We start from the raw sequence: 22,965 nt of genomic DNA, 5'->3' as shown, positions 1-22,965 counted from the left end.
TTTGGTTTATAAGTCTGTGTTTCCTCGACTTAAATTATTTGAATCACAGTATAAGAATGTGCCAAGTGACGGGGATTGGGAAACTGCAAAAGATGTTTGTGATAGATTAGAGTTGTTTTATAATGTAACTGAGTTGTTTTCTGGGACAAAATATCCAACTGCTAATATGTACTTTCCAATAGTTTGTAAGGTCAAGTTGACATTGAATGAGTGGGTTAAGTCTCCCAATGAAGTGATTAGTACAATGGCAAAAAGCATGTCAGATAAGTTTAATGCATATTGGAATGTGATTCATAAGTTGATAGGTGTTGCTGCAGTGTTAGATCCTAGATATAAAATGACTTTTCTTGATTTTTACTCTCTTAAGGTCTATCCTTATGACTATGATGAACAAATTAGCAGCATCAAGTACCTTTGTTATGATTTGATAGAAGAATATAACATTAAAAAGAACAAAGTGAATGATGTAAATAACCAAGAATGTACATTGGATGAGAGCGTCACTCCAAGAGAGAATTTCATTTCTTTTGATGATGAATATCAATCTTTTCTTAAAAAGAGGAAAACTACTAAAGTTACTAGTTTTAGAACTGAATTGGACCTTTACTTGGATGAAGATGTTATAGTAGATAATGGTCAGTTTGATATTTTACTTTGGTAGGAAAGTGAATGGGGTGAAGTATCCTACCTTACAAACTATTGCAAGAGATATATTAGCCATTCCTGTATCTACTGTTGCTTCGGAGTCGGCATTCAGTTCTAGTGGAAGACTGGTGAGTCCTCATCGTAATCGACTTCATCCAAAGACAATAGAAGCATTGATGTGTGCCCAAAGTTGGTTGTCAAATGAAATGAAAAAAATGTGAATTTATTTCATTTACTAGTTATTTTTTATTGTTAAGACTTTAACATTTTCATATTAATTTATTTTCTATATTTATAATTTTGTTAGATGGAGTTGGCTCATTCATTTCAGATGGATATGCATCAATTTATGAAGAAGATATTGATGTTGTTGATGAAGGTATTAACTTTCATAGCTAAATTTTTTTAGCTTAAATTACAATTTAATTATGCAAATATTAATTTATTGATCTTAACAATTGTAGGTTTGGAAATGTGATTTTATATCCAAGAAGTTTTGTAACTTTATACAAGAATAAGGTAACTTTATTAGTATTTATCTTTATTTGTTGTGAAATTATCAAAAATTTTCATGAATGTTATTTGTCTTTGTTTGTTGGTATGGATTAAACTAAAAAAACCATGGTTAAACCGAAACCGACCCGAAACCAAATGGTTTGGTTATGGTTTTAAATTTTTAAAATCAAATGGGTTTTGGTTTGGTTTTGGTTTTAGGAATTTAAGTTTGGTTTGGTTATGGTTTTGGCAAAAATCGAAACCGAACCGAACCATTGCCAACCCTAGTCATAGGCCCGTTTCTTACAACTTAATTAAAAAAATTATAATTTCTAACTTCTTAGATTATAGTTTCTAAAATTTAGAATAAATTGTGAACCTATTTGCTGCAACTTCTTAGAAGTTGTAGTTAAATAGTTGTGGTGTTTGATACCATAAGGTGTAAAATAACTTATTTTTGTATAATTGTCCATAATACTCTTAGTAGTTATAGAATGATAATTTAAAAATTAATTAGTGTATATGTATAAGTTTCAAGTGTTATAAAAAAATTAATTGAAGTATAGAGAGAGAGAAATAGATCTAAAAATGGAGATGGCGGTGGAAAAGAAAAATCCATAATTACATAGACAAAATGGTAATTCTTTGTTAAAAATAAGGCAAAATTGTCATAAAAATATAATTATTTAAACAGAAGTTGTAAAAGCTGGGGTATCCCAGCTTTGAAAAAGTTAGCTTCTATCCCTTCTAAAAGCTAGTAGAAGTTATAAGTTAGAATTCTATAAGCTAAAACAAACACTACATCCCAACTTTTTTGAAGCTAGAAGCTAAAAGTTACAGCTTTTAAGCTGTAACAAACAGGCCCATAGTTGAGTGGCAAAGGAAGAAATTCTAAAAATTATGTTAGAAATTGTCAACGTGAAATTGATTCGAGAGAGGCAAAGCTTTTTCTTGGAAATAATCCTTAATAAGTGTCGGCAGGCATAGTTTAAAAAAAAAAATTAATTATCTAGGTACATTCATGATTTACCCCATTCGTGATAATCTTGGAACGAATTTGGCAAGAGATGTGAGTGATAGCGCGTCATCTAAAAAAAAAATTAGGGTGCGGTTTAGTTGGTCTAGTTACTTTTTTAATACTTCAAATTATATATTTGATTTTTTTATTATTTTAAATTACTTAATCTGATCTGATTTTCACTAACCGCACCAAACTACATTTATGTAAAAATACATTTTATAGATTTATTTTATGTAAAAATACATTTTATACCTTGGTAAACTTGAACTGACCTGACCGTGGTTGAGCCACTCCGAAGTAACCCTAAAAATGACTGTTGGAGTCACCCACGGTTATACTGGCTGACGAGCACCGGACGACCGGTCATCAAGCAAATCGGTGGTTCCTGAAACATCTGAAATCGGTGTTTCAATGGATCGTTCTGCTTCAATCCCTCCTTGGATTTTGGTCATTGAAGCCCTGGCAAGCTTCGACCAAGTGGATGCATCTATTCTGATTGGTACGTCTTGCCCTAAGCATTCTCTTCATAAACGGTTACTTATGCCTACTGGTCTCGTCTTTTTCTCAAAAATTAGGGTTTCGCTTTGGTCTGATGATTATTGATTTTCAGATTTGGTAAAAAGGGCTCCCGAAATCTCTGGTGATTTGGGGAAGAATGCGAGGGAGATGGTGTCCTTGAGGATTTTGGAGAGTCTTGCTGCTCAGCGAAACGGAAGCACAAATGCTGGTGCTTCTCGCGCAGACTCCAAAATTGAGTTTGATCAGGCTGAGAGCTGTGAAGATGTAGTTCGACGCCTTGTGCGAGAGGTTACATTCCCCCTTTTTTTTTTTTTTTTTAATTTATTTAAAACTTGCGTTGGTAAATTGTCGAGGCTAATGGAATGCTGTACGATTAGGGTTTTCCTGACCTCAGTTCTCTCTCTTTATGAAAGCAGTTTGTTCTGAAATGTATATATGTGTGTATCAGATCCCTGCATCAAATTTGGAAATGGATAGCCCAGAGATGTTGAAATGGGACATTCAATCCTTTGTTTTGCGTAAAAGAGCCTGCTTACCAAAATGCACCTTACTACAGGTAAAGAGGATTATTTTTTCACTGGTCGTAAATTTTGGGTGACTGGAAACCGAAGAGAGTTAATTCTTTTTCGTTTGTTTTGACTTGGCCGCATCTCTTCTTGGTGAAAACAGCTGAAGGAGGCAATTCTTAAAGGAGACAATCCAATTCTTGCATCATTGAAGGACAAGAGTGGATTATCAATTAGCAACAAGCCTGCCCGTGCTGATGTCAACTCTGTCACTGGGAGACGTGAGGGAACCTGCAGTGACGACCAAATGATGGCAGCAGGAGGGAACTTGGCTTCGCCAGCTCCTGATTCAGATGGACATATGCAAGAAGATTCACCTAATAGAAATTTGTTACGTTCTAAGACGGACTTGAATACCGAAGACCTGGCTGGAAAACGTGAGGAAGATCATATCAGCATGGAGAATGGCTGTGATCCTCATTTCCATAATTCCAAGAAGCTTAAACGGGATACCAGTTTTACCGGACAAGATATAGGTCAGAAGTCTGTTCCTCTGATTCTCAATGAACTTTCAGAAGATTTACTTGGAAAAAATGGACAGCATACTGTAAGAGAATGGTCTGGTTCGGCCACATCAATTCAAATTGGGGTCTTGGACGAAAACAGGTGCTCAGAGGATGGTCGTGATCAGCATATTGAAGCTTCACAAATTCCTGGGCAGGGTGATGATGCTGGCCTGCAGCAGAATCTTCCATCCATATCTTGTGACAACAATGTGGTCACTTATAAAGATCTCCCTATTGATGAATCTCAGTGTGGCAGCAAGCATTGTGCTGAACTGGAAACTTTAAATACAGTACCTGCAAATGGAACTCATCAAAACAATTGTGACTACACTGAGAACAATACTACCAATCAAGCGAAAGATGATGCGGTGCATAATCCTGGAGAAGAAATATCTAGTGATAGTGATGGTTTTCAAGATGAGAAGATTGATATTGCCATGAAGAAACATACTTTCTTGAGTTCTCAGTGCACATTCAGTCAGGATTCCTTTACACCTGCTGACTGTTCAGAGCTTAATCTTTGTATGAAGTGTAATAACAGTGGGAAGCTATTGGTTTGTAGTGCAAGTGCCTGTCCAATAGCGGTTCATGAAAGCTGTTTGGGTTCTGTACCCTCCTTTGATGACTGTGGAAACTTTTACTGCCCCTTTTGTGCATATTCTCGTGCAATCTCAGAGTACATTGAATCCAAGAAAAAGACCTCCTTAACAAGGAAAGATCTATCAGCTTTCTTTGCATCAGACAATCATTATCAGGAAAATAAACCTCCTAATAAGTATACTAGGCCTGAGCAGAGTCAGTTAAAGCAAGATGACATTGTAGGCAGAAAACATGATACAAACTACAAGAAAACCTATGCAAACAAGTTCAGAAAGTATAAACACTGGGTAGGTAGAAAACAGAAGCGGAAAACCAAATCTTCAGCCTCACATGGAGAAGAAGGTGTACCAGTAAACACAACTTTTCCTGCAATTTTGGAAGGTAACACAAAGGGAGAAAATGTGGGCCTAAATTGCCAATCTGCCCCTGCATTTGAGGGCCAACCGATTGTATCCTGTGGGGAAGGTGTACCGGTAAACACAACATTTCCTGTGTTTTTGGAACATAGCACAGAGGGAAAAGATGTGGGCCTAAATTGCCAATCTGTTACTGCATTTGAGGGACAACCAATTGTAGAACAGACTACTTGTGAGCTTGGTGATAATTCATCTTGCAGAGACATAGGGATTGTGGATGTGACAGAGACACCTGTTAAAGATGGAGTACAGCAGGAAGTTTTACTACAACCAATTACTGATCCACCCAGCCGAGCTACTTCTCAGCCAAATATTGGTATGGTGGAAAGTTCTGAAGAAGAAAATGATCAGATGGCTTCTCATTACTGCATAAGATTCCGTAAACAAGAAAAGCAGTAGTAAGTTCCTTATATTTACAGATGATGGTATGTTTACTTTCTAGTTTCTCCATATAATGACTATCATCCAAACACTTACAACTTCTTCCTCTCTCTTAGATAATTGATCAGTTATTTTGACAGCTTTAATAGTTATGAGATGGAATGTCCTGCAACCATATGTTCTCTCCCACCTCATGTTTTTACTGTTGCAATTAAGATTGCCAGTGGATGAATTATTTTCTAACTTGCAGCACCTATCCGTTAATTCCTATGTTGAGGCGAAAGAAACTACCCTGGACAGCAGAGGAGGTGGAGATGCTACAGGTATTTATTTCCCCTATATATTCCTGCCCATGAGGATACAATGTATTTTTACTTATTGAATGAACAGAACAATTATGTTTACATTTTTTTATAACGACCAACCCCATTTGGTAGGATGAAGGCTTGATGTGTAGTTTTTTTTTTTTTTTTCCACAATGAAGGATCACTTTGATTTTGCAGACATGAATAACAAAATTAGATACAGTGTAATCTTAATGAACTAGTGGAGGGATTTATTCTAAATTTTGCCAACATCATAGTTCTGTAGTAAAAAATATTGTGGCTTTTACCTATGTTGGAATAAATGTAATTAGCTGTCATAGATGTCAATGAGTTCTTATTTTTAGGAGTAAATTATTGTACATTCCTCTTATAAAATCTAAATGAAGAGGCTAGACTTCAATCAAGTTCTCTGATTGAACATGGTATTAGAGCTCGGTTGTGGTGGCGATAGAGTAGGCCGCGGACAACGGGGGGCGCAAGGGCTGGCGAAGGCCGACGACCATGACATCTGGTGAAGGTCACAGTCGTTGAGCGACGGTGGAGGTTGCGAGTAGCGGGTCGGGCGAGATCTGAGTAGCTGCGATTGGATTTTGGTGATTGCAGTTGGCAATGGTGGCTATGGAGGCCAGATCTCCTCCAGATCTAAGAAGCGATGGTGGATACTGGCAAGGACAATGGCAATGCTCTAGTGACAGCTATTGCAAACGTCAATAGATCTGTGGTCCTTGATAAGGGAACGCAATGACACTGGTGAGCAGCAGCAGTGGCAGTAACAGAGAAGACAGAGATGAGCTATGTGTCATGACCCTATGAGCAATAAAGGGGTATTATTGTAATAGGGTAGAATAGTTTGCTTTGGATATTTTAGCAATTAGTTAGGTGCACATGGCTGCATATGCAAGGCTGTTAGGAGACAAATATGCCTATATAAGGTTGCTGTAAATGGATAGGTTTTACATGTTGAATGATAATTGAAATTCCAATATCTTTCTCTACAATTTCTCTCTCTTTCCCTCCCTCTCGCTCTCTCTCTCGTTCAGCACTGTTCCATTCCTTCTCTCCCTAATTCTATTCAATCTCCCCCTTCAATTCTTCTTTGTTTCTTTCCCAAATTCCTTCCAATTACTTCTAAGACCTTAGCTAAACCCTAGGGTCATGACATTATGGAAGAGGGATGTCGGAGATGCACGCAACTGTTGAGATAAGATTTGAAGGAGGTGGTGATTGCAACAAGGGTTTGGTAATGGTAGGCTCTATTTTAGGTTTTCGGTATTTCGTCACTTTCATCGACGATTACTCTCGCTATACTTGGGTGTTCTTATTGAAAAACCATTCAAAGTTATTTACTATCTTTAAGGACTTTTATGCTGAAATTCACACTCAATTTAATGTTGTTATCCGTGCCTTCTATAGCGATGATGTTAGAGAATATTTCTTAGCTCATTTCACTAATTTCATGGTTTCTAAGGGTATTTTACATCAATCTTCTTGTGCCTATATACCCCAACAGGATGGAGTTATTGAGCGCAAAAATCGCCATTTGATTGAAATTTCTCGCACTCTTTTACTGCATGGTCATGCTCATTCCCTTTTTTGGGCTGATGTTGTTTTCACTGCATATTATCTCATTAACCGGATGCCTTCCTCTGTCTTACAGCATGAGGTCTCTCACTCCATCCTTTTCCTTGCTCAGAGTCTTTATCTCCTTCCACTTCGTGTTTTTGGGTGCACCTTGTTTTGTCCATGACATGACCCCTGGCTATCCCAAACTTTCAAACAACAACAATAACATATCCAGCCTTTATCCCACTATGTGGGGTCAGCTACATGAATTCTAGGTTTCCATGTATTTCTGTCTTTTGTCATATCTTCATTTAGGTCCATACACTTCATATCAAACTTTAATTTCTCTCCAAAGTCTTCTTGGGTCTGCCTCTACCTCTTTTTTTGATTAATTGTTCCATTTCATCAACTCTTCTCACATGAGCGTCTCTTGGTCTCCTTCTCACATGACCAAATCATCTTAGTCTAATCTCTCTCATCTTTTCCTCGATTGGCACTACTCCTACCTTATTACGAATAATTTCATTTCTAATTTTATTTTTTCTTGTATGGCCGCACATCCATCTTAACATCCTCATCTCCGCTACACTCGTCTTTTGCTCATGCTGGTATTTGATTGCCCAACATTCTGAGCCATACAGTAAGATTGGTCTTATAGCTGTCCTATAGAATTTTCCTTTCAGTTTTAATGGGATTTTACCATCACATAACACCCCCGATGCATTTCTCCATTTTAGCCAACCTGCCTTAATTATATGTGCGACATTCTCGTGAATTTCTCCATCTTTTTGAATCATTGATCTCAAATATCGAAAATGGTCCTTCTTTGTAAGATTTGGTCTTCCAATTTAATAATAACATCCTCCACTCTTATATTCTTACTAAATTTACATTCCATATATTCTATTTTCTTTCTACTTAATTTAAATCCCTTAAATTCTAAATTGTTTCTCCACAACTCAAGCTTAGTGTTCACTCCTTCTTTTGTTTCATCCACCAACACTATATCGTCTGCAAATAGCATACACCATGACACTTCTGTCTGAATATCTTTAGTGAGTTCATCCATTACTAGAGAAAATAAGTATGGACTTAGTGTAGAACCTTGATACAGTTCTATTATAATTTTAAACGGTTCAGTATCCCCTTCACATGTTCTGACCCTTGTCTCCGCACCATGATACATGTCCTTAAGGGCTTGTATATAGGCTATTCTGACTCATTTCTTCTCTAAAATCCTCCATAATACTTCTCTGGAGACCCTATCATAGGCCTTTTCTAGATCTATAAACACCATATGTAGGTCCTTCTGATGATCTTGATACCTTTTCCATTAGGCGCCTCAGTAGGTATATAGCTTCTATTGCTGACCTATCAGACATGAAACCAAACTGATTTTCCGAGACCTTTGTTTCTTTTCTGAGCCTCTGCTCTATTACTCTCTCCTAGAGTTTCATGGTATGGCTCATTAACTTAATTCTTCTGTAATTTTCACAGTTTTGAACATCTTCTTTGTTCTTGTATATAGGAACCAAAGTACTCTTTCTCCACTCATCTGACATCTTTTTTGATTTAAGGATTGTGTTAAATAATTGCGTTAGCTAGGAGATGTCCTCTTCTCCCATGCATTTCCATGCTTCTATTGGTATATTATTCGGTCCCACCGTCTTATGATTTTTCATCTTTTTTAATACTTGCCTTATTTCATTTGAACTTATGCGTCGATAAAATGTATAGCTCACGTTCCCTTCGGAGTTACTAAGATGTCCCAACCTAACTCTTGTGTCACCACCATCATTGAATAATTTTGTGAAATACTCTTTCCATCTCTCCTTAATTGCTCCCTCATTCACTAATACATTTAAATTTTCATCTTTATGTATTTCACTTGATTTAAATCCTGTGTTTTTTTTTTCTCTTGCTTTAGCTAATTTATATATATCCCTTTCTCTATCTTTTGTATCAAGTCGTTTATATAGATTCTCATATGCTTTTAACCTTGCTTCACTAACATATCTTTTTGCTGCCTTTTTTGTTTCTTTATAATTTTTTTGATTTTCTTCATTGTTGCATTAATATACAACCTTATAGCAAGTTTTCTTATTTTTAATTTTCAATTGTTCCTCTTCATTCCACCACCAAGACTCCTTAAGGTTAGGGGCTCTACCATTTGTCTCTCCAAGGACTACCTTTGTCGTGCTTCTTAGGGCGTTAGCCATTTCTCTCAACATTTGGTTTGTCTGTCCTTCTCCGTTCCATTCCCTTCTACCCCTTAATTTTTCTTTAAAGATTAGTTGTTTCTCCCCTTTTAAATCCCACCACCTGATTCTTGGATTTTGTTTTATGTGATTTTTTCTCTTTCAATTTCTTACTTGGACGTCAAGTACTAGAAGTCTATGTTGAGTAGTCAAACACTCTCTTGGTATCACCTTACAATCCCTACAACATAATCGATCATCTCGTCTCATGAGGAAGTAATCTATTTGGGTGCTTGATGTGACATTTTTATATGTGATTAAGTGTTCGTCCTATTTTTTGAACCTAGTATTAGTTATGATGAGCCCATATGCCATAGCAAAATCTAGAATAGACTTACCTTCATTATTAATTTTCTCGAATCCATACCCTCCATGTACCTCTCTATAGTCGTTTCCGTCTCTACCCACGTGCCCATTTAAGTCACCTCCTATAATCACTTTCTCTCCTCTTGGTATCATTTGTATGAGTCCCTCTAGGTCCTTCCAGAATTTTGCTTTCATCTTATCACTTAACCCCGCTTGTAGTGCATATGTACTAAAGATATTCATAGTCATTCTTCCTAGACTAACTTTCACCATAATAATCCTATCCCCTATTCTCTTTACATCCACTACCTCATCTACTAAGCTTTTATTCATAATAATCCCCACTCCATTTTTCGCTTGATCATTTATTGTGTACCATATTTTATATTCAATTTATGATAAAGTTTTTGCTTTTTTCCCTACCTATCTCGTCTCTTGAAGGCACATAATATTAATTTTTCTCCTTATCATCACATTTACCACTTCCATAGTTTTGCCTGTTAATGTTCTTATGTTCCAATCCTTAGTCTATGATTTTGTTTTTGTGCTTGACTTTGAATTTGATTTTGTTTTTGATTTTGATTTTGATTTTGGACTAGCTTCTTTACCTACATCCGTCCAAGCAAATGCGGGGACCCTTGCTCATTTTTCACTTCATCCGGGCGCCGATGCAACGGCTCTAGCTCACTTGACACTATATACGGGCAGTGTAGCGCGTCGCTATGAAGGGTTACGCCCACGCCCAAACGATTTTTCATAATTTGTCTAGAGTTCATGTTTTGGATCTAACTAAGTTTTACGTTGGCAACACAACCCTCCTCCTTTATCCGGACTTGGGACCGGCAGTGGAAAACATCCCCAGGCGGAGTTTATCCCAAACTTTCAAACAAGGCTATAAAATGCATCTTCCTTGGTTACTCACGACTTCAGCAAGGCTATCGGTGTTACTCTCCTAATCAACAACGTTATTTCATCTCTACTGTTGTTACCTTCTTTGATGCATCTCCTTTCTTTCTCTCATCCCCTATCGAGAGTCGTCCAGTTTTTGAGGTTCTTCCTACTCCTTACCTTTGTTCTCTCTCTTTTAACCATGAATGTCCCCTTCAGGTTTATCATTGTCGTCCACATCCTCTTGCGGCTGCTGACAAAGAACCTGCTAACTCACCTCGTGCTCTTACATCCTCACCTACCTTGAACCAGCACATTCCTTCTGAGCCAATTGCTGAACCTTCTTCTGAGCCCATTGCCACTCTAAAAGGTATATGCTCTACTCATAACCCTCATCCCATCTACACCTTCCTTAGCTATCACCGATTGGCTTCACCCTATTATACTTTTGTGTCCACTTTATCTTCTATTAATGTCCCTAAAACTACTAGTGAGGCACTTTTAGATCCAGGGTAGCGCCAGGCCATGGTTGATGAGATGGATGCTCTACATTCTATTGGCACTTGGGAATTGGTTTCTCTTCCTCTTAGTAAATCTATTGTTGGTTGTTGCTAGGTTTATACTGTGAAGGTTGGTCCAAATGGGAAGATCGATCGCCTTAAGGCACGTTTAGTTGCCAAAAGCTGCACTTAGATTTTTTGACTGGATTACGGTGAGTTTTCCGGTGGCTAAGATTGCCTCTGTGCGCTTGTTTTTATCCATTGCTACAATGAATCATTGGCCTCTCTATTAGTTAGATATTAAGAATACTTTTCTTCATGGGGATCTTCAAGAAGAAGTCTATATGGAGCAACCGCTTGGCTTTGTTGCTCAAGGAGAATCTAGATTAGTTTGCAAACTTTGCTGCTCTCTTTATGGGTTGAAACAATCTTTGCGAGCTTGGTTTGGATGATTTAGTATAGTTCTTCAAGAATTTGGTATGAATTGTAGTGAGGCCGACCACTCTATTTTTTATCGCCACTCATCAAATGATCAATACATTTATCTAGTGGTTTATGTGGACGATATTGTCATCATTGGAAGTGATCAGGATGGTATTCTTCAACTGAAGACACATTTCTTTAACCGTTTTCAAACTAAAGATTTGGGTAAATTGAAATATTTTCTTGGCATTGAAGTAGTCCAGTCCAAAAACGGCATAGTTATTTCACAAAGGAAATATGCCTTAGACATTCTTGAGGAGGCTGGTCTGCTTGACTGTAGACCAGTTGATACTCTCATAGACCTAAATATCAAGCTCTTACTAGGACAGGGGGAGCTATTATTTGACCCTGATAGATATCGCCGACTTGTCGGAAATCTAAACTACCTCACTATCACTTAGCCAATCATCTCTTTTGCTGTGAGTGTGGTTAGTCAGTTTCTGCAATCTCCATGTGATAATTGGGATGCTGCCATTTGCATTCTTAGATATATCAAAGGCGTATCAGGTTAGGGATTGTTATATAAAGATAAGGGTCATACCCAAGTGATTGGGTATTTTGATGCTAATTGGGTAGGATCTACTTCTGGGTATTGTGTTCTAATTGGTGGCAACTTGGTATCTTGGAAGAGTAAGAAGTAGGATATGGTTGTTAGGTCTAGTGCTAAAGCGGAATATCGTGCTATGGCCTTGGCAACATATGAATTTATATGGTTGAAACAATTGCTTCAAGAATTAAAATATGGCGAGGTGACTCAAATGAAATTAATTTGTGATAATCAAGCCGCCTTGCATATAATCTCTAATCCTGTTTTTCATGAGATGACCAAACACATAGAAATTGATTGTCATTTTATTAGAGAAAATGTTTTATCTGGATGTATTGCTACTAGATTTGTCGATTCAGTCGATCAACTAGCAGACGTCTTCACTAAGTCTCTTCGGAGTTCTCGTATTAGTTTTATTTGTAACAAACTTAGTGCATATGACTTATATGCTCTAACTTGAGGGGGAGTGTTGGAATAAATGTAATTAGTTGTCATAGTTGTCAATTAGTCCTTATTTTTAGGAGTAAATTATTGTACATTCCTCCTATAAAATCTAAATGAAGAGGCTAGACCTCAATCAAGTTCTCTGATTGAACAACCTATATCTAGAGCACTCAAATCTAATTTTAGTTATATGAGGGCGCCTAGCTGTGAGGTGCAGCTGAGGGCGTCTATGCACAGCTAATGTGAGGTGTACTCCATGGGGTGCCTGCCTAGGCGCTGAGGTGCAAGGCACACGCCTTTTGTGACATTATATATTTTTTTCTGATTTTTGAAAAGTTTTAGTTTGATTTGTCATTGGAGAATCACCCCGCCCCCACCTCCCTCTTTCCCTCAATATGAAATCATAATCACAGATTGGAGAGGGGTGAGTCAGAAGATGGTTGTTGGAAGTCCGCCAGACTTGGCATGTGCTGGGACCTGCTTTTCGCTGATTTTTTTTTTTTTTTTTCACTGAATTCTGTTTTTTTTATTGAATTTCAATTAATTTCTTTATGTTGTTTTTATGTAACAATAAAGCAATTTATGTTTTTCTTTATTCTAAACTTTTACTTATGCTGATGTTTTAGACTCCTAGTACTTTTTTGGAATAATATTAGTTATTAACTTATTATAGTGGTTGAAATAATATTAGTTGTTATTGTAGTCATATAGTGTTGATTATTTGTTATTTATGATTTTGAGTTTGCATTTACCTCTGTATATATATTGGAATAATGATTTATTTTTGTACAAATTTTAAATAAATGTGCGCCTTGTGCCTTTGACAACTACGAGTGGGATAAAAGCTTGAAATGTTGTACAATTCCACAGACACCATCCATCCAGCTATCCTTTTGCTTTTTTGGACAGGCAATCTAAAATACTATTGCAATAGACAATAAGGCATAACCTCATAAAGGAAGTCGCAAATGATCTGCTGATTCTTCACTTACTGCTATATTTGACAAATGTTGAAGAAATTGCATGTATTAGCTTCCTATTTGAAATTAATCATTAATTCAAGGAACAGAATTTAACCTTGGAATGCATTAGGATAACATATATCCTATAAGTGTTCGAATGAAAGAAAACCATGGATAAAGATATGTAATTAATTGCACGAGGAAGAAGAGTTTGTTACCTTTCTTTAGTCTCCATGGAGGAACATGCCCAAAATTAGAAGGAAGAAGAAGAATCATCAAAGATCATCTTGTCATTGAGATTCCATCACTGGGGATGATGAAAGTTGAAACACACCTTTTGTTTTTCAAGCAATGAATAGGACTCTCAACATCACCAGAAGATTTCCCATTGTTCTCATTTCTACAAGTTTTACATCTGGCTTAAAGGATCATTCATGCAAGGGCCTCCTGTATGAAACCCTTGCAATTTACATAATCCTTATTCCAAGGGAATAAAGAAGAGGAGTCCCTAATATCATTATCCACTCACCTCCAAAATTAGAGAGCAATACACTACAAATGTCTCTGTTTTGGCTAGGCATTGGAAGAAGTGACAATTTATGTTTTTTTTTTGGCTGAGTATGTTCTTGCATTTTCTAAGTAACCAAATATCATAATTTTGCCCCTCCTCCAATCTTTCGCCAATGATCAAAATAGTTTCACTTATTGCAATTGAAGAAAACACACTTTGGAAGGTGTCTTAGATTGCTAAACCATCTTCACAGGAAGAATATATGGTCTCCCACAGCACTCCGATAAAATGAGATAACAGAGAATTGGAATAGCTGTGTTTTGAGTTCATACTACCTGTCTTGCTTTCTTCCTGAACTTTCATAAAGCCTCTGAAAGTTGAACTATGTGGACCTCTTCATACTATCCCCAATAAGGATGAGGTCTAAGTTATGCAGTTCTACAATGGTTGTCACATCTACATTTGGCATGCATTAGATACAGATATTTGTCAAACATGTTGAGTTATCTGAGAAGAGCATAACAGAATGTGTCCAATAGTGATGATTTGATGGTTGAAATTGGGCTGGTTGAAAGTTGGTAAGATTCCTATTTGGGTATTTTTTGTGAATATTATATGTTAATTGAATTTTTAAGGGTTCTTATGATTTATTGGATGATGACCTTCTTCATTTTTTATTTATTGACTTTGTTGTGTTATGGTATGGCATTGGTGCAGTATTCTTACTTGTATACTGAATTATTTGAGTTTGTTACTGGATTGTATCTTCCATGTTGATTAGTTTTTTAAAAATGTTTTTGGAATGCAAATTCTCACTGCATTCTCATTTCCTTATTCTGTGAGCTAGGGAGGCAACTCTTAGTGCCCTTTGTGCCCTTTTTACATGATGCATCTTTGTAAGTAGCTCACATGCTTTTGTGCAATTTTTGCGATTCTTCCATATATTTTTTTACTTCTTAAAAAAAGGAAACTCCCTATTTTTGTATGGAGTTGTTCTGCTATCCTGATTGAGGATGACGCCTAGTACTACATTACCATTAATATCTTGGCAATTTTCTGAGTTTGGCTTTCACATTCCATGGCATGGTAGATTTTTGTTTCAGAACAGGAAATTTACCAAGCTTGCTATCTCAATGTTCTTTTTCATCTTTAATCTCTTAAATGTCTTCTTAGGAGGGAATATAACATATGCAGTAAACAAAAGTTTGAAAAAATGAATAAAAAATTGAAAGTTCTGGTTTGGAAATAATGTTATTGTATATTAAGTTGAAGAAGCAATAGTCTAATCGTATTATTTGGCTGGATATGTCATTGTTAAAACAAAATAGCAGACAAATTATCTTGTGTCTAATATTATATACAAATCCACCATTACTTTACCACATTTTAGAACATGTTTTGTGCTCTGTTTGTGTTACATGCCAGAAAGCATAATTGTCAAAGGCACAAGGTGCACTGGGGCGCAAATTAGTGCTGGGGGCCTAGGTGCAAGGTGCAAGGTGCAAGGTGAAACACGAGCCTCAAGCACATGAGGCCCCCATTTATTCAAATAAAATATTTATACACTATTCTTTTCAATATGTATCTATAAGGAGTTAGATGCAAACTCATAAAATCATAAATAACAAATAACCAACCCTATAATAACAACTAATATTATTGCTGAAAAACAATTAGTTTCTTTTAACTGCAAAACATATTAGAGGAAAGAAAAAATTATAGCAGAACACATTACAAAACCCAATTTTGAGAAAACAATTAGTTTCTTCTAGTTTCTTTTGGAATTAATCGCACAACACACAACAAAAATAGTTACAGAAAAATAATTAGTCTTTTAAATTGCAAAAGAAATTACAAGAGAGAAAAAAATCAGTAGAGCATACAATGAAAACATTTGTTTCTTAGCAATTAGTTTCTTATACATTGCAATAGAAATTAGAAGAGATAAAAAAATAGAATAGAACACAGAGAAAAACAATTACAACAAAGAATTAGTTTTTTTCTAAATTGCAAAATAAATTCGAAGAAAGAACGTGAAGCAGAATGCACATGCGAGTAGTTCTCCAGTGAGTGAACTTCACCGCCAAAGGGTCTTGGCGAGTGGGAGATCTGGCAGACATCCAGCTTACACTAGTAGGTTTGCCTCTCACCGATATACAAGAATATGCACTCAAATCAATATGAAAGAGGGTTTTAATACACATACAGACAAGGCATTTGCCTCATGTGCCTCACGCCTTGCATGAGGTGTGCTCCTCAGGCATGACACTTGCCTCAGTGGCAACAACAGCTTTGTGCACCTCATGCCTTTGACAACAATGCCAGAAAGATCCACATTCCTAGGAACATTGGTCTAGCAATCTACCACTAAATCTTCCAGATTTGAAGCAGTCATCTGGTCCTCAACATCCTCCATCTTCCACTAAAATTTTGCACCAATATCCAAGTTTCAGGAGTTAGCGTCCACCAGAGCAGTCCTTAAACTGATGACTCTCTTCGAAGATACTCCATGTGGTTTCCTGATACTGATAGCATCTATGAAACGGTGTCCTTTTCACGGCTATATTTCTCCATGCTCACCTTCTATAAGATCTCTCTAAAGCAAACCCTTGGACCCCCTTAAATAGAGCTCTATTTAACACCATTAAATTATGAGCTTAACTCACCTCTCCTTTTGAGTCAAGCACATCTTTCTTAATTGATATGATAATACTTGAAACTACCATAAACCTGGTGGGATCTCAAGAAAACGGATAGAATTCTGATTAGTAAAGGAATTCGCTGCTGGTAATTCAACTCCAGATTACAAGAAACAAAGGTAAACAAGGAAAGAAAAGGAAAAGAATGGGCATTCGAGAGGCCCAGAACTCTCCTGTAGCATCTACTCAATTTCTTCACATTTTTTCTCTCTCTTCTTTTCCTTATTTATAGGTTGTTATTTGCCCTCCATAACCGCATCTGGTTATGCACATGCTGGTTTGTTACATGAACCAGCCCAGCCCCGATTCTACCCTTGGAGCAAATGCTGGCTGTTATGCAAACCCAGCTGTGTTACCATTCTGCCCTTGACTCCTGAAGCACCTTTGATAGGTCCGCTGCACTGGAGGTCTATCAAAACCTTCTGATTTAAATTTCATGAACTTCTCAAGCTTTAACTTCACTGGGAAAAAGGGTGAATGGTGAGGGTTGGCAAATACATCAGCAAGCTCTAGATCAGGTGCACTCTTGATACCATATCCAAAATAGCCTTGGCCTTACCAGGTGCATCCTGTGATCAACTAAAGCAATTCAAGGGATAGAGCCTATGCTGTATTGCAATGGTCCTTGGAAAGGATGGAAGTACTTTGGAATATTTTAGACCAGAACAAAAATGAAAAAAGAAAGGGAAGAGAAAAATTAGATATGAATATTGGTAGAACAAGATTCAGTTGGACTTTCCTGTATCTCCCTGTAAAAATATACAACAACAATCCCAAGCCTTTATCCCACAAGGTGGGTCAGATCCCTGTAAAATTATAATCTCTTTATTACTTTCACACTAGTGGAAGGCAGTATCGAACCTCTCTCCAATTTCTACTACAAGGGAAAGGTCTATGACTCTATATATATGATTTTGCTACTTAATAACTGCCTGTATGCCTTCAAGCCTCTTGCTCATATTAGCTCTTGCTGTTGTAACTTAAAGATAAAAAATGAAGTAAGAGGTACAGTGCTCCTGGACTTGCTGATCTTTTAGCCTTGTATGAATCTGGAAGCAGTGCAAGAGTGTGAAATTTTCCTCTAATCTAGAGAAACTTAAGTAAAAGAAGGGGGGGGGGGGGGGGGGGGGGGGGGAAGAAGCAAAAGGAATAGTAATGGTGGTGGATTGGACGTGGACATGCTGTCTATAGTTGTCAAAGATTCCAAAAGGTCATTGGAGCCCAGGCTCCAGTTGAGAGGCACAGGTGTGAGCCTTTTTGATGCAAGGTGCACATTTGAAAATCTGTATGAAAATACTCGTAATTATTTTCAATATATACCTATAAAGAGGTAAATACATACTTATAAACTCATAAATAACAAATAACCAACACTATTTAACGAAATAATGGGGTGTTTTATTATTTTATCAACGTTCTTTTTTTTTTTTTTTCTGGTTATTACTGGTTAGATTTTAACAAGTTGAACAAAAACAACAAAATATATTACACAGGAGCAAAAGTGTGCGCCTTGCACCTTAGGGTAAGGCAAGCTCAGTGCTTAGGCATGTGCCTCATAGAGCGAGGCACACCTTTGACAACCATGGTTGTCAATGAGTTGGACCACGCTGTGCAGGCCAGACCAACACAGGTCATTGGTCTGACTCACAGGCCTTCCAGGTGGGCCAAACAGGCGGGGCTGCCAAGCCTTCCTCGCCCTTATTTTTTTTTGTTTTCAATATTTTGTGCTTTTATTTTCAAACTTTTTAGAAATATTTTGCTGCATATATGCAATAAGGGTGAGAGGAGAGGGTGTGGGGTGATGGTGGGCTGGTCCATGGTTGTCATCTGTGTGCCTCTTCAACAGGGAGGCGCAACACCATCGAAAAGGTGCTGGCGCATGCCTCATATGCCTTCTGTAAATAGTATATTAAACCCTAAAACTAAGCTCAGACATCACGTAACATTTGGTGTTGTCCAAAACTTTTGTTCAACTTGTCATTGTAGATTAGTTTCTCATCACTTTGAGTGCATATATGTGTAGATCAGCAAGAGGCAAGGCTGCCAGTGGTCATTGGATAGCCGCCGGAGCTTCCATGCACCAGCAACCTATGCCAGAGGCTCGCTCGCCGACAAACAGGTCATGCATGAGCCTCAGCTCCGGCTTACACTGGCCAACTGTATTCTATCGTTAGGGTATCTGGAGGCAGGTGAACATATCCCAGAGACCTATTTTGTAATTCATATTGTTTTTTGTTGTTTTGCTTAGATCTTTCTTTGCTGTTGTGGGGCTGGCGCTTTTTTTTTTTTGCTTCAATTTCTTTTCCTGTGTTGGTTTGTTTTCTGTTTTGATTTCTCTTAAATTTTTTTCTGTTTCTTTTTATTTTCAACTAATTCATATTATTTTCAATGTTGTTACTTCATACCTGGTTAAACTTGTTTTTTTCAACTAATTTATATTATTTTTAGTGTTATTTCAAGTTTTGATTTGATGTTGTTTCTCAGTTAAGTTTCTTCTTGTGTTATTATTATTATTATTTTTTTCATGGTGCAACTCTATAAACTAATTGTTTATTTGTTTAGGCTCGAGTTAAATGGCTAAATTTCTAGTAATTTATTGAGATAATATTAGTTGTTATTACAGTGTTGATTATTTGTTTTCTATGATTTTATTTGTTTCCATTATTTACCTCTTTGAAAATAGTTGTGTATAAGTATTTTATGCGCATTTTAAAATAAATGTGTGAACCTGCGTCTCATGCTCGCCGCTAGGCTCCAAGCAACTTTGCACCTCAGTCTCGTATTTGTGCTTTTGACAACTATGGGCAGGTACCGCCTGCGCCCATCATTTCTACCAAGGACAACCAGAATAACTTACGCTAGTAACCAGAGGCTTGAAGAATTTGTACGTTTTAACATTGGGGTTGGGTAGCACGCATCATGAAGGCTTTTTTAACGTGGGATCATTTGGATTTAGGTGTACCGCTACCACAATGCTGTTTTGATCTTATTGTAAAATTGTTTTTGATTTGATAGATCTTGGATTGAGAATGGTTACAAATGTCGCAGGAAGGCGTGAAGAGATTTTCAGGTGCTAATGATAGAAGTTTCCCGTGGAAGCAGATTCTGGAATTTGGAAGCAACGTGTTTCAGAGAGGGCGCACCCCAGTAGATCTCAAAGACAAATGGAGGAATATGTGCAAAGATAGCCCAAAGCCTAAGTGAAGTTTTTGTAACTTGTTAGGGCTCTCTGCCTCTGCATGTGAATATGCCATATTTTGGGCTTAGCTTCCGAAGCTTGATTATTGTGTTGGACAGTGATAATTTCCGTTTTGAGCATCCATATTAGGTAATGTAGAAGTTATATGGAAAAGACTTATTTTGTTTCTCAACCATTAATTAATATGTTTGCTGGTAATGTTTTCACTTTTATTTTAGCCATTTAAGCGAGGGAAAGGTGGTCTAAATGTTGCGAGTGTGACGGCATTGCACTTTCAACCAATTGTTACATTTGGCTTTGCTATGTTGGGTCCATTCTTTGTTCTCCTTGAGAAGGGAGAGGGTTAGCTTAGGTTTCAACCTAGTAGGGTCAATTGCTTGTACTCTCCCTCTCTCCTCTCTCTCTCTCTCTCTCTCTCTCTGCTTTTAAGTCTTAGTATTCACACACTCTTTTATGATTTTTTTTAACTAAATTACCCCCTGTATTTTCCTGAAATTGTCAAGATGCCCTTTTTCTCACTAAGGACATCAAATTAAAAATAAAATCAATCTTAATCTCTAATTAAAAGAATACTTGAAAAATAAACGAAGTGGGAAAAAAAAAAAGAAGCAAGCTTTGTTGCTGAAACCAAATCAGGGTTTTGCGGCAAATGGTCTCTCCCTCTCTCTCTCTCTCTCTCTCTCTCTTTGTCGTTTTCGGCCCGTTTTGAGTTTTCAATTTCTCAAAACACTGAAAACGCGTTTACTTTGTTATTTTCAAAAACGCATTTTCGAAAACAATAAAAAAATTTATAAAGGAAACCCAAAACAACATTTTGTTGTTTTGGGTGTTTTCAGTGAAAACCCACCCAAAACACCAAAACGTGGAAAACGCGTCCCCCCTCCCCACTGTGCAAACCGACTTCGAAGACCAGATTTATCCTCTCTCCTCTCTTCTCCCCTCTTCTCTTCTGGCTGTCGACCTCATCTCTTCCCTTTTGCTCGTCGACTGCCATTGCCATCGCTATCACCGCCGTCAACCGCCACTGCCACTGCAACCACAGCTGTCGATCGCCACCGCCACTGCAACCCCTTGCATCGCATCCCCCGTCGACCGCCCCCGGTCTCCTTTCTCTTCTCTTCTGGCCCGCCACCGCCACCACCATCGCCATCACCGCCGTCGACCGCTTTCGCGACCATCGCCGCAAACCCTTGCATCGCTTCGACTGCCCCCCATCTCTTTTCTTCTCTTTTTTTTTCTGGCCCGCCATCGCCATCACCGCCGTCGATCGCTTCCGCTTCCGCCACCACCACTGCAACCACTGTCGTCGACTGCCCCCTATCGCAAACTCTTGCAAGCCGTCCGACTTCATTGCCCCCAACCGTTCGACATCACCGCCCCCCCCATCGCAAATTGCAAACCCTTCTGCAATTTGATTTTCTGTGTTTTGTTTTGTTTTATTTTTTTGTTTTATTTTATTTGAATATTAAACTAAAAATGTAAAATGATTTTTTTTATATTAATTTTTTTAAAGATATTTTTAAGATTTTGGATTATACCTATGATAAATTAATATTATGTTATTTTGTAATTTTAGTCATTTATTAATAGATGTTTAAAATTTATTATTAGATTTTAATGTTTAAAGTCTGATATTTTTAAAGATTTTAAATTTTTTTGTTATTCTGTTATTAGTTATCAATTGTATTATAGGTTAAAGTCTTTTAATTAAATTTATAATTTATTAATAAATATTTATAATTTACTTTGAATCAAATTTATTAAATAAAATATCATAAAATATTTTTTTTCAAAATCTCAAGAACGCGTTTTCTAATTTTTAGTTTTGAGAAATATTTTTTTAAAATGACAAAAAGAACGCATTTTCAATAATCTCAAAACAGACACTCAAAACACAAAACTGAAAATAAATTCAAAACTCAAAACTCAAAACTGAAACACAAATAGAACACCACTTCATGATTTCGGACATTAGATTTGGAGAGAGAGGGCGGTGGATCGATTGATCGGCGATGTTGACGATACAGGCCATCTGGTGTCGAAGAAAGGGCGGGGAAAGGTCTATTCACTCTACTGGCGCTTGCCGCCATCGATTACTAGCACCAAAGAAGGATTCTCCTCCACCTGCCGTCACCGCCGACCTCAGGTCCGCCATAATTCTCACCGACGCCATAGGCGGGGACTATCTAGCGGCTAAATCCCCCTCTGTGGGTCTTCACCTAAAACTTTCGATCACCACCATACTCGCCTATGTCATCACTTTCTCTGGCTAAGGTCACCGCCGCCTCGCCATAACCGCCCATTCTCCGTCACCGAGCTCCATCGTGAAACAAACCCTTCCCTCTCTCCCAATGTTGGGTTCCAATAATGGCTGGAACCCATCGGCCAGAACCCACCTGGGTCTCGACCATCTAAACCCAGATGGGCTCCGATAACAATGAAGCTTTTGTTTTTTTCATTTTTTGCTTTTTTTTTTTTAATTTTAAGTTTCCTTCTAACTTCAAAGAGTGATTCTGTGAAATTTGGAAGCATGTTTAGAGGAAAACTCTCACTATTTAATTTATGAAAAATTCTATTCACAGCCTGCATTTTTTTGCTTCACAACCTGCGTCAGACTAAATTTCACATCAATTTTAAAATTCTTATTTTATTCCTTCCATAGCCCACAACCCACTTTCTCCTCTGACTGCGAGCCTCTGCCTAGCTTCTCTCTTTCTCTCCCGCATCATACACACACACAAACACATACATATATATGTACATATACACACACATGTGACTGCTATGGTCGACCCGTACACACAGTCTCTCTCTATATGCGAAGGCATATATACATACGAAAAGCATGGTCGCGACCATGTTTTTTGTGTATATGTGTATATATATACGTGTATATATATATATATATATTTGTGTGTGTATTCGGGAGAGAGAAAGAGATGAGTATGAGAGAGAGAGACTTTTGGCAGGAGTGGCCGCTATCACCGACCCACCTCGCGACCCACGCATATAGAAAGAGAGAGAAAGTGTGTGCGTGTGTGGGTCGATCGCCATGGCCGACCCAATAATGGGCTGGGTCTGCTATGGCGGCCGCATGTGTATATATATATGTGTATGTATTTGTGTGTGG

The 22,965-nt window shown here is 37.5% G+C and overlaps 1 protein-coding gene across 7 annotated transcripts; it reads left to right on the top strand.

Moving 5' to 3' along the window:
- The first annotated feature begins 2,428 nt into the window (after positions 1-2,428).
- On the top strand, positions 2,429-20,047 carry LOC127789575 (uncharacterized). Of its 7 annotated transcripts, none has more exons than XM_052318502.1 (7): positions 2,429-2,660; positions 2,772-2,968; positions 3,129-3,236; positions 3,350-5,166; positions 5,400-5,472; positions 18,660-18,825; positions 19,689-20,047. In XM_052318502.1, the coding sequence occupies exons 1-7, from the start codon at positions 2,573-2,575 to the stop codon at positions 19,838-19,840; spliced, it is 2,601 nt and encodes an 866-aa protein (XP_052174462.1). In that variant the 5' UTR covers positions 2,429-2,572; the 3' UTR covers positions 19,841-20,047. The 7 variants fall into 7 exon arrangements, 6 of the variants coding, with proteins under 6 accessions (XP_052174462.1, XP_052174466.1, XP_052174463.1 ...); XM_052318506.1 differs by lacking the exon at positions 18,660-18,825 and adding an exon at positions 19,445-19,520 and having other exon boundaries at positions 19,652-19,703; XM_052318503.1 differs by lacking the exon at positions 19,689-20,047 and adding an exon at positions 19,445-19,667.
- Positions 20,048-22,965: the final 2,918 nt, after the last annotated feature.

This window comes from Diospyros lotus, chromosome 14 (assembly GCF_014633365.1).
Source record: "Diospyros lotus cultivar Yz01 chromosome 14, ASM1463336v1, whole genome shotgun sequence".
Taxonomy (NCBI): Eukaryota; Viridiplantae; Streptophyta; class Magnoliopsida; order Ericales; family Ebenaceae; genus Diospyros; species Diospyros lotus.
This window is presented reverse-complemented; position numbering and strand designations above follow the sequence as displayed.